Raw genomic sequence first — 13,806 nt, 5'->3', positions numbered from 1 at the left:
TTGGAGGCTCGGCTCCAGCCAGGCGGCACCGCGTGCCTTCTAAGCGGCAGCGAGTGCTAGGGCACGGGCGGCCATGATTGCGGTGGGTGGTTTGGCTAGGGTGGGGATTGTTTCGCCCAATGATGGGAAGGGGAACAAAGGGATGGGAGTGGCCGCTGGACAGCTGTCCACTACCCACGTACTACTAGTATAATTTCAGCGCAGTTTGGAGAAGAAAAGAAAATAGCGCAGGTGGTTTTTGTTTGGGTCGTTTGGAGAAAGAATAGTGCGGCAAATTTATGTAGATATTTTGGTTCCGCTCAGTAGTGGGCGCCGAAAGCTGAAAAGGAGCAGGAGTAGAGGCATCGCTGCAGGGAGGCATCATTGCAGGCTTTTTCCAGTTTTCTCGCTCGCCATGGCTAGCCCCCCTAAAATCATTTTAAACATGTAAGCATACTTCAGATTTGTACCGACTGTCCCAAACAATCACTATTGTGTACTGCAGGTGCGTCTCAAAGCATATCCATACACCTAATGTATGTCGGGCATGCTCGTCTTGGAGCTTGCCATTTGGGTGTAGTGCGCTTGTGCCGGCATTGCCAGCGACCATCTGCGCCGCCTCGTGCAATGGTGCCATGGCTGACAGTTGTGCGGCGGCCATCGGCAGCTGCGGTGGTAGTGCGGACTAAGATCACAAGGATTGATTTGCATGCAAAATGATAGAAGATAAGTGCAAACTGATCCAGACTACACCAATCCATTATTGCGTTAACCTGAACCAAACCAGAACATTCTTTTTCTTAGCCTATTTCTCACCAAACTAGAGCAGGCCAACATAGAATCCAAACCATACACAACCCAAACCATTAGCCTCCATACCTGTGTTTTTCTAGCGTCTCTTCTAGGCTTTTTAGAAGGAAATCTTGGTCGACGGAGCGCCTTGGCATCACCACCCACGGTGGAGTAGAGCTCCTTCTCGTCCCCAACAGCACTGGCGTCCTGCTCGGTAGCGACGGCCCTGCCATCATCACCGGCATCCTGCTCGGCAGCGACAGCGACGGTGCGGGAGAGGTCGCCAGCGACGGCCCTGGCATCACCACGAGCACCGGCGTCGTGCTCTGTGCTGACAGCATCGGTGCGGGAGAGGTCGCTGGCGACAGCACCGACATCATCACCTCAAGCGCCGGCGTCGGTGCGTGAGAGGTCGTCGCTGTCCTCAGCGATGCACGCGACTTCTGCGTTCTTGGCGTCGGTGGCGGAAGCTGTGACGTTGCACTCCTTTGCCCCAGTGGAAAAGGCCCGAGGAGCGCGCGACTCGAGTAACATCGGCACGCACGGCCTCATCGGTGCAGGGAGGAGCGGCGGCGCCTGCAGGCCCATAGGTGAGGTAGGCAGGAGCAACGACATGCGCGGCGTCCATGAGGTCATGAGTGAGGGAGGAAGGAGCGGGGAAGGTGAGGCAGGGAGCAAGGGCGACCAACGTGGGGTGAACAGAGAGGTAGGGGTAGGGAGGAGCGCGCGGGGGCCACAGCCATGGTGGAGCATCGACTGCGGTGCCAAGCACTGGAGGTTGGCTCCAGCGGGGCGGCAGCACGTGCCTTCTGAGCGGCAGCGAGCGCTAGGGAACGGGCGGCCATGATCGCGGTGGTGGTTTTGCTAGGGTGGGGATGGATTCGGTGGAACCATGGGAAGGGGGAGAAAGGGATGGGAGTGGCCGCTGGAGAGCTGTCCACTACCCACGTACTACTAGTATACTTTCAGCGTAGTTTGGAGAAGAAAAGCAAATAGCGCAGGTGGTTTTTGTTTGGGTCATTCGGATAAAGAATAGTGCAGCACATTTATATAGATATTTTGGTTCCGCTCAGCAGCGAGTGCCAGGAGCCGAAAAGGAGCAGGAGTAGAGGCATCCTTGCAGGAAGGCATCATTGTAGGCTTTTTCCAGTTTTCTCGCTCGCCATGGCTAGCCCCCTAAAATCATTTTAAACATGTAAGCATACTTCAGATTTGTACCGGCTGTCCCAAACAATCACTATCATGTACTGTAGATGCATCTCAAAGCGTATCCATACACCTACTGTAAGTCGGGCATGCTCGTCGTGGAGCTCGCCATTTGGGTGTAGTGCGCTTGTGCCGGCATTGCCAGCGACCATCTGCGCCGCCTTGTGCAACAGTGCCATGGCCGACAGTTTTGCGGCAGCCACCGACAGCTACAACGGTAGCGTGGACTAAGATCACCAGGATTGATTTATATGCGAAATGATAGAAGATAAGTGTAAACTGATCCAAACTACACCAATCCATTATTGTGCTAACCTGAACCAAACCAGACCATTCTTTTTCTTAGCCTATTTCTCACCAAACTAGAGCAGCCCAACATAGAATCCAAACCATAAACAACCCAAACCATTAGCCCCATACCCGTGTTTTTCTAGCGTCTCTTCTAGGCTTTTTAGAAGGCGGTCTTGGTCGGCGGAGTGCTTGGCATCACCGCCCGCGGCGGCGTAGAGGTCCTTCTCGTCCCCAACAGCACCGGCGTCCTGCTCAGCAGCGATGCCTCCGGCATCATCACCAGCGTCCTGCTCGGCAGCGACGACCCTGCCATCATCACCGGCGTCCTGCTCGGCAGCGACAGCGTCAGTGCGGGAGAGGTCGCTGGCGACGGCCCCGACATCACCACGAGCATCGGCGTCGTGCTCTACGGTGACGACGTCGGTGCGGGAGAGGTCGTCGGCGACGGCACCGGCATCATCACCTCTAGCGCCGGCGTCAGTGCGGGAGAGGTCGTCGCTGTCCTCAGCGACGCAAGCGACTTCTGCGTTCTTGGCGTCGGTGGCGGAAGCTGCCACCTTGCACTCCTTTGCCCCAGTGGAAAAGGCCCGAAGAGCGCGCGACACGAGGAACGTCGGCACGCGCGGCCTCATCGGCGCAGGGAGGAGCGGCGGCGCCTGTAGGCCCATAGGGTGAGGTAGGCAGGAGTAGCGGCATGCGCGGCCTCCATGAGGTCATGAGTGAGGGATGAAGGAGCGGGGAAGGTGAGGCAGGGAGCAAGGGCGACGCACGCGGGGTGAACGAAGAGGTAGGGGTAGGGAGGAGCGCGCGCGGGCCACAGCCACGGTGGAGCATCGACTGCGGTGCCAAGCACTGGAGGCTTGGCTCCAGCCGGGCGGTGGCGCGTGCCTTCTGAGCGGCAGCGAGCGCTAGGGCACGGGCGGCCATGATCGCGGTGGGTGGTTTGGCTAGGGTGGGGATGGATCCAGCGGAACGATGGGAAGGGGGAGAAAGGGATGGGAGTGGCCGCCGGACAGCTGTCCACTACCCACGTACTACTAGTATACTTTTAGGGTAGTTTGGAGAAGAAAAGCAAATAGTGCTGGTGGTTTTTGTTTGGGCCGTTTGGACAAAGAATAGTGCGGCAAATTTATATAGATATTTTGGTTCCGCTGAGCAGCGGGCGCCGGGAGCCGAAAAGGAGCAGGAGTAGAGGCATCCTTGCAGAGAGGCATCGTTGCAGGCTTTTTGCAGTTTTCTCGCTCGCCATGGCTAGCCCCCCGTCCGTCCGGTCAAAAGAATAGTACGTACCACCATGAGCTGCTGGGCATTATGGCCGCTCTCTCGGTCTAGCTAGCTGTATACGTATAGCTCGTACATTGCCAGTGACTGGTTTCCCATCTACAGTACGTACTACTCCAAATGCAAACATTTCTCCGTTCCTGGGTTTCGATTTTTTTTGTTTTGGGTACGGTAACACTTTAGTTTTTATTTGGTAATTATTGTTCAATTATGGACTAACTAGATTCAAAAGATTTATCTCGTGATTTATAGACAAACTAGACTCAAAAGATTCATTTCATGTACAATTAGTTTTTATTTTCATCTATATTAGTTGCTTTATGAATGTGTCGCATATTCGATGTGATAGGTAATCTTGAAAAGTTTTTGATTTTTGAGGTGAACTAAACAAGGCCACAGAAAAACTACAAAAGGAAAAATAATCCTAGACCCGGCCCAATAAAAAAATATAATACCTACTTTTTGAAAGAAAATATTATAACATATAAAAATTGTTGACAAATCAAGATCTCGGTTAGCTGCGTGGCAAGGAAGACTAAAGAACCCGGTGGGCAGACGAGAATTGGTACGCTCTGTGCTCAGCTCCATGCCTGTATACCTGATGACTACACTCAAGGCGCCAAAGCAGTTAATTGCAGACATTGATCAAATGAGGCGACGCTTCCTTTGGGCGGGAGACAATGAGATTTCAGGAGGCAAATGCAAAGTGGCTTGGACAGCTGTGGCTAAGCCGAAGTAGTTTGGTGGATTGGGCATTATTGATTTAGATAAATTTAGCAAGGCACTGCGCCTTAGATGGCTTTGGTTTTAGTGGACTAAACCAGATAGACCATGGAATGGGTCTGAACTACCGGTGAATGCTGATGATGTGGCGCTCTTCAATGCAGCTACAACTGTCACCGTCCAAGATGGAAGGAAGGCCTCCTTCTGGCACTCCAGTTGGATCGAAGGGAGGGCACCAGCCAGCCTGTGGCCGCGGCTGTACGCACACAGCAGGAAAAAGAATAGGACAGTCAGAGAAACATTTTTGAATAGAAGATGGGTGAGTGATATTGCACATAATCTGAATCAGGATCTGCTAAAGGAATATTTTGAGTTCTGGATAGCTATCGACCGTGTCAGACCAGCCCTAGACGAGGCAGGTGAAGATATGATTATCTGGGGTCTTGAAAGTTTAGGTCAATACTCCAGCAAATCAGCATACATGATTCAGTTTGCTGGCCAAGTCCAATCCCCCTTCCCAACCTTAATCTGGAAAGCTTGGGCACCGCCAAAGTGCAAATTCTTATTATGGCTGCTGCTAAAAACAGACTATGGACCTCAGCACGCCTGCAACAGCGTCATTGGAAGAATAACTATTTCTGCGCATTATGTGAAAGAAACCTTGAGACAGCACACCACTTATTCTTTGAATGTCCCTACTCTTGACTAGTTTGGCAAGCTGTATCTTCCCGGAGTTCATGTCCTAGCTTGCAGCCGGCTTACTGGGATGGGAAGACAGGAGCCACCTCAAGGACTGTTTCAGCCAAACTTTGACAACAGAGGAGAAGAAGGCGCATACCTTGGCAATCCTAACTGTATGGAGCATTTGGAACCGACGAAATGCAATTGTTTTCAGGGAAGATCGAAAGACGACAACATTACTAGTTGTGGAGATTAAAGACATGGCTCGCCAATGGTCATTGGCAGGATGCAAAGCTTTTAGGCCTCTTATGGTTGCATATGTAACTAGTGAGTAATTAGCTATGAACCAAAGGCCCACGCGGTATAGGCTGCGTTGGGGAGCGCTGCTCGCGCTTGTAACCCGATGTTTCCTGCTTCTCCTTTTATTATTAATCAAAGCCGGTTAAACCGGATCTTTCAAAAAAAAATTAGAATTTTTTAATTAAACATAAATGATATAACTTAAAATTATATATTAAGTTTTATCAAAAGCTAAGCATGATTATTAGGCCTGCTTCTTGCACCTATGCCTACACCTGCTGCAGCAGTCTGCCCACGGCAGCACATCAGCAACACCGCAGCCAATGGGCTGTGTGTAGTATGTAAAACAGCTGGTTAAAAAAAAACTGCTACTGCATTTGTACGTACTCCTAGCTGGGGCTTCACAAACAGTTGCAGAAGATCCCAGCAGCACATGCTTAACTGCATGGTGTCTCGAGTGCCTAAGGGGCAGTCCCTATGCGTTTCTTGATATAAGAGAGAAAATAAGCAATTAATACAAGTAGAAACCATATTTTCCAATCCATAGTTTCTACAGATAAAAGATAACTTAAATACAGCCAAAAGAATGATCAGATCAACTATGGCTGCCCACAATGTGGCCACATGCATATCTGACGGCATTTTTGCACCAAACATACGGTAAACAATAATAGGTAGCAGACATCTATACATTTGCATAGATAATAGGTAGCAGACATCCATACACATGGATCCAGACAACCATACAATAGTCGTAGGAATACATAATGTTTTCATATATTAAGTAAACCTTAATACAGATAATAGGTAGCATAAATATAAATAGTTGATGGCAAAACGATAAGCTGGCATCATCCATCCTTTCAAGCCAGACAGTAGAGATCCATATCATCTCTCAGGTTGCACTCCAGAAGCCATCATCACTTCATGCAGGTACTGCACAAGCCACCATCTGCAAGGGAACAATTTCATGTCAGCAAAAAAAAAACAATTTAACAAGATGCAGTGAATCAACAAAAACAATGAACAGCTCAATGAAAGAACTATATGGTACTAGTGGTCAGACTTGCATGCTGTGCTGGATAAAAGAGTCAGTACCATTTATTTAACTGATTGTGCGTATATTATCAGCAATTCTAAAAAATGAGAAATCTGCTTATTTTCTCATTAGAAATATTCACAGCAAGGTGAAAACAGCAGCACATCAATTGCCGTGGCAGCAGGAAGCATCAATTTCACTCTGAAAACATAATTATCTATCTATTCATATAAACTAATCTGCTAATAACAAATCAATGACCCAACATCAATTTGAGATCTCTCAGAATTGTTTGATTAAATTTCAGCAGTGACGACACCTTTGCTAAGCTAGTACTGAAAACAACACTACAGACCATTGATTGAATAGAACTGACCCTTCGGTTGAGCCCATCGGAGATGGACTTGTGCACCAAGCAGGAAGACTTGGAAGTGGTGGAGAGGTTGCAGCTGGACTGGATCCGTCCACAGGGGCGACGCGAGCACCATCGATCGAAGCGGCTCGGGCACCAACGGCGGCCGGAGCACCCCTGCCTCGCCCTGACTTGCCATGCCTGGAACTTGACGAAGATGGCCGAAGCGGACTCATGTGGATTTGGGATGGATTGGGGCAGCGGCGGCGGGAAAAGCGGGCCGGGATGAGGAAACCCTAGGATGCCGGCACGGGCAGGAGCAGGATACCGGTGGAAGCAGCGGGGATAAAAGGGAGGTCGCGCGAGGGAGATCGAGCGCGGGCGCAGGCGTGGGAAGAGGCCGAGCGCGCACGCGGGCACGGGATGAGCGGGCCGCCGCCGGCGGCGCATAGGATCGCCATCAATGACCATAGACACGGGTGATTTCTCCCAGTCGCATTTTTGCCGTTTCCACCCGCCTTGTTGCGAGCGTGGACGTGGTTTCGCAAACGAGAAAGGATTTGTCCAGTTTGCACTCTCTCCCTTCATTAACTCTATTGCCACATCAACAAATTGGTGAGGTGACAACGTCATTAATAGAGATAGAAACTGCTCATTAATTGCCATTGGGACTGCACTAAGGCCTTCAGTTGAGAAAAGATTTTAGTTTTGGACATCGTAGCACTTTTGTTTATACTTAACAATTATTATTTAATCATAAATTAATTAGATTTAAAAGATTTGCTTTATAAATTATAGATAAACTGTGTAACTAGTTATTTTTAAATTTATATTTAATGCTTTATACAGGCGTCTAAAAATCTGATAGGACAAGATTGCTTTATACAATCTTGAATCTTTATTTTATATTTAAAAGTTTTTGTTATTTGGGTGACTAAACAAATTGAAACGGTAGCTGTCACCATGCATTGGCAACATCAATCAACTCACGACGTGCTCCCCTCCCTCATTGAAAACGATGGAATTTATACCGATCCAACAAATTTAAATTTGACTAAATTTAAAATGAAAATTATTAATATTTATTGCTCTACAAAAATTTTATATAAAAATATATTTTATACTTTATCTATTGATACTTCTTTTGTGTTATTAATGTTAACATTCTAAATTTAATTTTTAGTTAAGGTTTTTATCCTTTAGTGGATGGGCGGAGTAGTTAACTGCCAAACGCAATCGATCGTTGTGGATCGGTGGATCCACCGGTTATTGTGATGCAATAGGTTTACAAGGATGAAGCCATTGAATAAACAGTATATAACTTTTCCTCTTTGCATTCTTGTGTGCCATTAAACAAACGGTTTGTTTTTTCAGAATCGGGAGAAACACTTCCAAACGGAATAACAAAGCTGAGAATCAGATCGGAAACATTTCACACTTCATTCCTAAAAACCACAAATCCAGAATTACCTGGTTTTGCCCATTCTGCTACGCCTTCCGTCCGCTTCATCATTGGTCTTCGTCCTCCTCCCAAGGCACACGAGTGTCCTCGTGTGGGCCCCTAGACTCCTCCCAGTGGCACTGGTGAGGTCGCGAGGGAGCTCATCCCCGGTGGTGCAGGGGAGAGAGGTCCTCCCCGGCGGCCGCGAGGGAGCTCTTCTCGGCAGCGCGGGTGAGGGAGATCTTGGTGCTGAATGGCGGGCGCGAACGGGCAGGTGAGGGTGCACGGGAAAAGGACCGAGTGGCTGACATCTGGGGCCACAGATGGATAGATAACAAATGGAATCATAATCATGTGAGAAATGTTTCTTTAAAAAATTTAGATCTAAAACGTTTCTACAAGAACCTGGATTCCAACCAAATGGTGCAGTACTCTCTCCTTTCTCTCTTCCCATCCCATACAAAAAGTGTCATTCGCTTCTAAATATTTTAAACTTTAATTAAATGGCAACATATCAAGTGCAAATCAAGTAAGTTGTGCAAACTTGCAAACTCTTAATCAAGGCCACAGGATCGTCATCCGATGGCTAGCAACAGAGGTCGGCTATTTTTATAAAAAAACACCCGCCAGCCATCATTGCTAATTACTTCTTTTGTAATTGACCCCTCCCTAATCTTCCGTAGCTGCCCGTCGCTTGGTTCCTCTCGTACGAGGTATCCTCGGTTTTCTTTTACCGTGATTAGCCGCCGCCGCCCATCCCCACACGCGCCATGGACTCCGACGCCCACCCCATCGAGAAGGAGGCCACGAAGCCTGCCAGGATGGAGAGCCCTACGTCGACGCCGTCCGTCAGCGCGCTGCACTTGAGCAACGACAGCGACGCGACCAGCAAGGTGAGGCACGTCGTCGTGCCGGCTGTGCAAATGTACAGATGCTGCTTCCGGACGATGCAGTTGATGAGGACGATGGTGATCACGGTGACCACCGTCTTGACCACGCTGACAGCCATGGAGGCGCCCAGGAGCTGGCTCTGCGTCCTGATGCCGGAGTCGCAGAATATGGTCAGGTCGTACTGACCGAGGATGACGATGTCATCACGATCGACGCGGTCGACGCCGGAGTTGGAGCCCACCTTGAACAGCCAAGCACACCTAAGCCGAAACCTTCTCGTCCTGACGCCGGAGTAGTAAGTTGCACAGAACATTTTTTTAATTTTCATATAACTAGTTATGCCTAGGCAGTTGCTCATACAATTTTACACTTTTATAGGACACAAATTGCAAAGAATCTTTGAAGCCTAAGATTGGAATGATATTTGATACACTCACAGATGTGGAGAAATTCTATAAATCATATGCACATGAAGTTGGTTTCTCTGTTCGTGTTGGTCAGCATAAGAAGCAAAATGAGGAGATAGTATTCAAGCGGTATTGGTGTTCAAGGGCAGGATATAGAAAGGATAGCGTACAAGATGTTAGTGATCAATCTGGGAAAAAAAGAAAGACACCAAATATGATGGAAACAAGATGTGGTTGTGAGGCACATATTGTTGTCAAACTTTGTGGTGACAAGAAATTTCGAATGCATTCAATGTTTGAGGAGCACAACCATGGTTTTGTCTCGCCAGATAAGAGGCACTTGCTACGGTCCAACCGCTATGTTAGTGAGAGGGCAAAGAGTACTTTGTTCAATTATCATAAGGCTAGCATCGGCACATCCCAGGCATTTCGACTTCTCCAAGTCAGTGACGGTGGATTTCAGAATGTTGGTTGCAAACAAAGTTGATGGCTGACTGTAAACACCTTTTTGTACTAGTGCTAATTTTCAGTGTCAATGAATTATAGAGCATGAATTTTTCAATGTCTCAGTGCTTCGAGTGGAAAATCAAGAAAATGTGTAATTCAATGGAACACCAGCTGCATAGCAATATAGATTCAGGCATCAAACTATGCTCATATTTAACTCATTTATGCAGTGCAACACAAGTTACAAGCCCTTGCACAAAATGGGACATCCAAATGATTCATATTCGATATAAGAGACCTGCGTTTCAAACATCCATATTTATTTCATAATATCAAATTTACAATCTCATAGCTCTGGCCTTCATATCGATCAAGACCACAATCTTTTAAGCATTCGATAACAGATACCCAAAAAAGGAAATGTGACCACTGGAACTTCCAGGCAAACTGCAAAAAGACCACTATCCTGACCAAGCACCTAGATTACATATTCTAGACGTCGCCAAACATTGATAGATTAAGCCACTTTTTCTCTGAGCCTGCTTGTTCCAGATTTCCAGTTGGTAGCCATTTGAACTTCTCCCACTTGTTGCTTAATGAGATGTTTCTCCTGAGGGCAGAGAAGACACCAACTCTGCATCATAACTGTCACCTGCAGAAACAGTGTATCTCCATTCTTCCACTAAGTCCCTGAAAACATAGACAAAATCTCAGGTTACAAATTGTAAGCTGATCATCAACAATTAATTTGGAGAATTTCATGAGTAATTGAATGGCTTGCACAGCAGTATTGACTATACAGGCTATAGTCTCACCAAATCTGAAAAATGGAGGACGCAGCAGGTGCCGAGCACGATGTGGAGGTCCTGCAGCTGGAAGGCGTCCTTGGCGACAGCGCGCACGGCGTCCAGCAGCCAGTCCATGAGCGGGTACCCGGCACCGCCCACCACCCACTGGCCTTGCAGCAGCCCCGCGGCACCGCTGGAGTGCCGGCCAGGGGCGCTCCTCCTGCGGGCGTTGCGAGTCGAGGGCGGGCGAGGGAGACAAAACAGGGGATCAGGCGCCGGAGTCCATGGCGAGGTCGGTGGCGACTCGAGGGCGGCGGCCGACGAATCAAGAGAGGTGACTCGCAGACGGCGGCGGCGGCTGCTCTTCTGTGCTCGAGATACTGCTGGTTTCCTACGGATGCGGTTTGGGAGTGATTTGCAAAAAATGTAATTACCATTGCTAGCCGGCGGGCAGTTAAATGTAAAATGAACCTATCTCAGCTCCCATCCATCGGATGACGATCCTGTGGCTTTGATTAAGAGTTTGTAAGTTTCCACAGCTTGCTTGGTTTGCACTTGATATGTTGCCTAATTAAATACCCCTGCAACCAGTAGGGGCAAGGAGATCCCTTAAAATAATTTGTGTGTACTAGTCCATCAACCTGTGCTCTTGTCTGAGCTAAAATCTCATAGGAAATATAAGCACTAGTTATGTTAAATTGTATGTTTTCTCTATTTATTCATTTTTCAACACAATTGTAATACCCGATTTTAAAGATAAAATCAGATATGCATCATATATGAATTTTAGAAGTCAAATCCCACATATAGCTACAAATAAGGGTAACATTAAAAGACAATGCATAAATAGATAACGTACTTAGTATAAAAGAGATAATCTTTGATAGATCCAACTGACTGGTTGATCACAAGCCTAAACTCCTCCTGAAGTGTGGGGGAAATAGCAATAGTGAGTCCATGTCGAACTTCACAAGTATAACAACTAGATTGTATAGATCCCACAATCTCATGACCAATGTGACATAATTAATGTAGAGCATAAAACAATAAATAATGAGTATCTTAGCACAACAAGAATCATCACCCTTAATGTAAGAATCCCTAAGGCAGCTCTTGACCGTGAGCACGGCTAGTATACCAGTTTTAAACACTCTACAGAGGTTGTACATCATTACCCATGAGTCATGATTTACCCTTTCACCTGAGGTGATCAGCCTCTTAACCCACTACCAAGAAAGGTCGGCAGGGATCACTATGAAGTCTTTCAAAGGTTCGTCTAACAAGTTAGGACCGCTTAGTTTCATTAGTCAGTCCGTGTGATCTACCCGCAGGAATCCACAGTTTGCTATTCCCTATTTGCGCCACACGGGTAACCGCTAACGAGCTAGAAAAATTACTCATACTTAACTAAAGCGTGAGCCATTATAGCCCTCATGGTTACACTGTTGTCCCGGTTATCACTTACAGATAAATCATCAAGTGGCTAAAAAGTCATTTTTATCATTTATTATTTAACATTAATCTAGTCATAGGATCATGGTCACAGAAATAAAATCCAAATGCTATACTTGCCTTAAATTTAGATCCTTCTTCAAATCCAAATCTTCAGAGATCTACTTCTGGGTCACACGTATATTTCATCGACTGGACGAGATTACAAGGCATCACACAAGCAACTGAAGACAAACATACACGAAGCATACAAGACTATAATTAGAACAATACACCAATTCAATAAAAAGGTTTGAAAACTAATCTACACAATGCTACGAGCACCAAGACGTGAAAAGCATTCTAATCGGCGCTACACTGAAAGAACCAACTATCGAGAGTTTTGCTTCGTAGACGAAAGAAAACCTATAAGCTTCATTTGTTTTAATTAGACACAACCAGATGAAGGTTGAGGTTAACCAAAGTATATTTTAATTAAAGAGTCAGTTAATCTTGTCTCATTTTATTTCAAAACTATTGATGTATCTTTAAGCAAATTAGACTCTAACTTTGCAGAAGACAGATTTATGTGAGCCTGTAATCAAATTTTATAGTGAGATTAAAACTACATAATTTATAATTAATGAAAACATATTTCAGTTGGCATTAATCAAATTAATAAGTATTCACAAAAGATCTATTGTGGAAACCCTAAATTAATTTAATTATAAAACCTTGTATAAATTTTAATTAAGTTACATGTGACAAGATAATGTGACTAACTCGTGAATTACGTGGTTACAATCAGAGCTTAACAGGGACGGAACGGTGAGAGACTAAAGCTTCAGAATTTATTAATGGGTAAACTGATTCATACAGAATTCATAGAAAAATAAAGAACATGTGCATTCTATCAATGATTCTCGTAGAAACTGATGACAAAAGAATTAATATGAATAGAGTATTGGAGACAAAAGATAGAACGCAGATTGGTTAATTTAAGAGGCTAAATAACAATTGATTGTCTAGATTCTAAATATATAAAATAACTGTAGAAGAACTCACCAAAGGTACAGATAGACAACTTGCTACCTAGGGCCAAACACGTACGCAAACATACATGACTTGCTGGAAGGCGCAAAGGATGGCTGCATGTGCAGGCACATGGCGTGGCTCTAGTGGTCGCCGGCGAAAAACAATACAACAAGGGCAAGGGTTAGGCAATAGTGGGCTGCAGCACAGAGTTAAATTAAATTGTGGCGGCAGGGCATGGTGCAATTAACAGGGAGGAAGGATAACATGAGATGCTTACCAACGATCAATTATGAATGGGTAATGTTGATGGTCAGGCATGGCTGAAGAATGCACAAGATGAGCAACCGAGGTCTCCCGAAATAGCAACGACACGAGGACTAGAGAAAAATTTAATTTACTACACGAGAGATATCCCAAACTAAGGGCTGCTCATATGGTAGTTTTGGTGTGCTCAATCTAAGGGGTTGGTACATATATATAAGAAAAAAAACTATCCACATCTACATCAAATAGCAATATGGTACTACTTGATGTTGCACCTACCACCTTTACTAATGGACCTAAATAAATATTAAAGCTCATTAATAAATAAATATATGGTCTTTGAAATTTATTAAATTTATTGCACCTTAAATTTAAGCGTAGAAGAGCAAGAGATATTTTATTATTTTCGAAATTAATTAATTCCATAGATAAAATAATTCTAGAAAAGTGTAGAATTA

The 13,806-nt window shown here is 45.9% G+C and overlaps 2 protein-coding genes across 2 annotated transcripts; both read right to left on the bottom strand.

Moving 5' to 3' along the window:
• On the bottom strand, positions 5,849 to 7,211 carry LOC110433018. Its single transcript, XM_021454554.1, has 2 exons — positions 6,669 to 7,211; positions 5,849 to 6,205 (listed from the first exon to the last, which is right to left on the bottom strand). The coding sequence occupies exons 1-2, from the start codon at positions 7,113 to 7,115 to the stop codon at positions 6,179 to 6,181; spliced, it is 474 nt and encodes a 157-aa protein (XP_021310229.1). The 5' UTR covers positions 7,116 to 7,211; the 3' UTR covers positions 5,849 to 6,178.
• Positions 10,134 to 13,215, bottom strand: LOC110432738. The gene is made up of 4 exons (XM_021453529.1): positions 13,170 to 13,215; positions 11,198 to 11,199; positions 10,646 to 11,089; positions 10,134 to 10,520 (listed from the first exon to the last, which is right to left on the bottom strand). Exons 1-4 carry the CDS (start codon positions 13,213 to 13,215, stop codon positions 10,479 to 10,481), a joined length of 534 nt encoding a protein of 177 aa, XP_021309204.1. The 3' UTR covers positions 10,134 to 10,478.

The sequence above is a fragment of the Sorghum bicolor genome, chromosome 2 (assembly GCF_000003195.3).
Source record: "Sorghum bicolor cultivar BTx623 chromosome 2, Sorghum_bicolor_NCBIv3, whole genome shotgun sequence".
NCBI classification, from domain to species: Eukaryota; Viridiplantae; Streptophyta; class Magnoliopsida; order Poales; family Poaceae; genus Sorghum; species Sorghum bicolor.
The sequence above is the reverse complement of the archived record's forward strand: the minus strand, read 5'-3'. Positions and strand labels throughout refer to the sequence as shown.

Bases quoted from the DNA above. Each gene is read 5' to 3' on its own strand.
- LOC110433018 (XM_021454554.1), bottom strand. From the start codon at position 7,115: ATGGTCATTGATGGCGATCCTATGCGCCGCCGGCGGCGGCCCGCTCAT. The intron at 6,206-6,668 runs GTCAGTTCTATT...GTTCCCTTGCAG, and splicing joins CCGATGGGCTCAACCGAAGG to ATGGTGGCTTGTGCAGTACC.
- LOC110432738 (XM_021453529.1), bottom strand. From the start codon at position 13,215: ATGTGCCTGCACATGCAGCCATCCTTTGCGCCTTCCAGCAAGTCAT. The intron at 10,521-10,645 runs GTGAGACTATAG...CTATGTTTTCAG, and splicing joins TCCTCCATTTTTCAGATTTG to GGACTTAGTGGAAGAATGGA.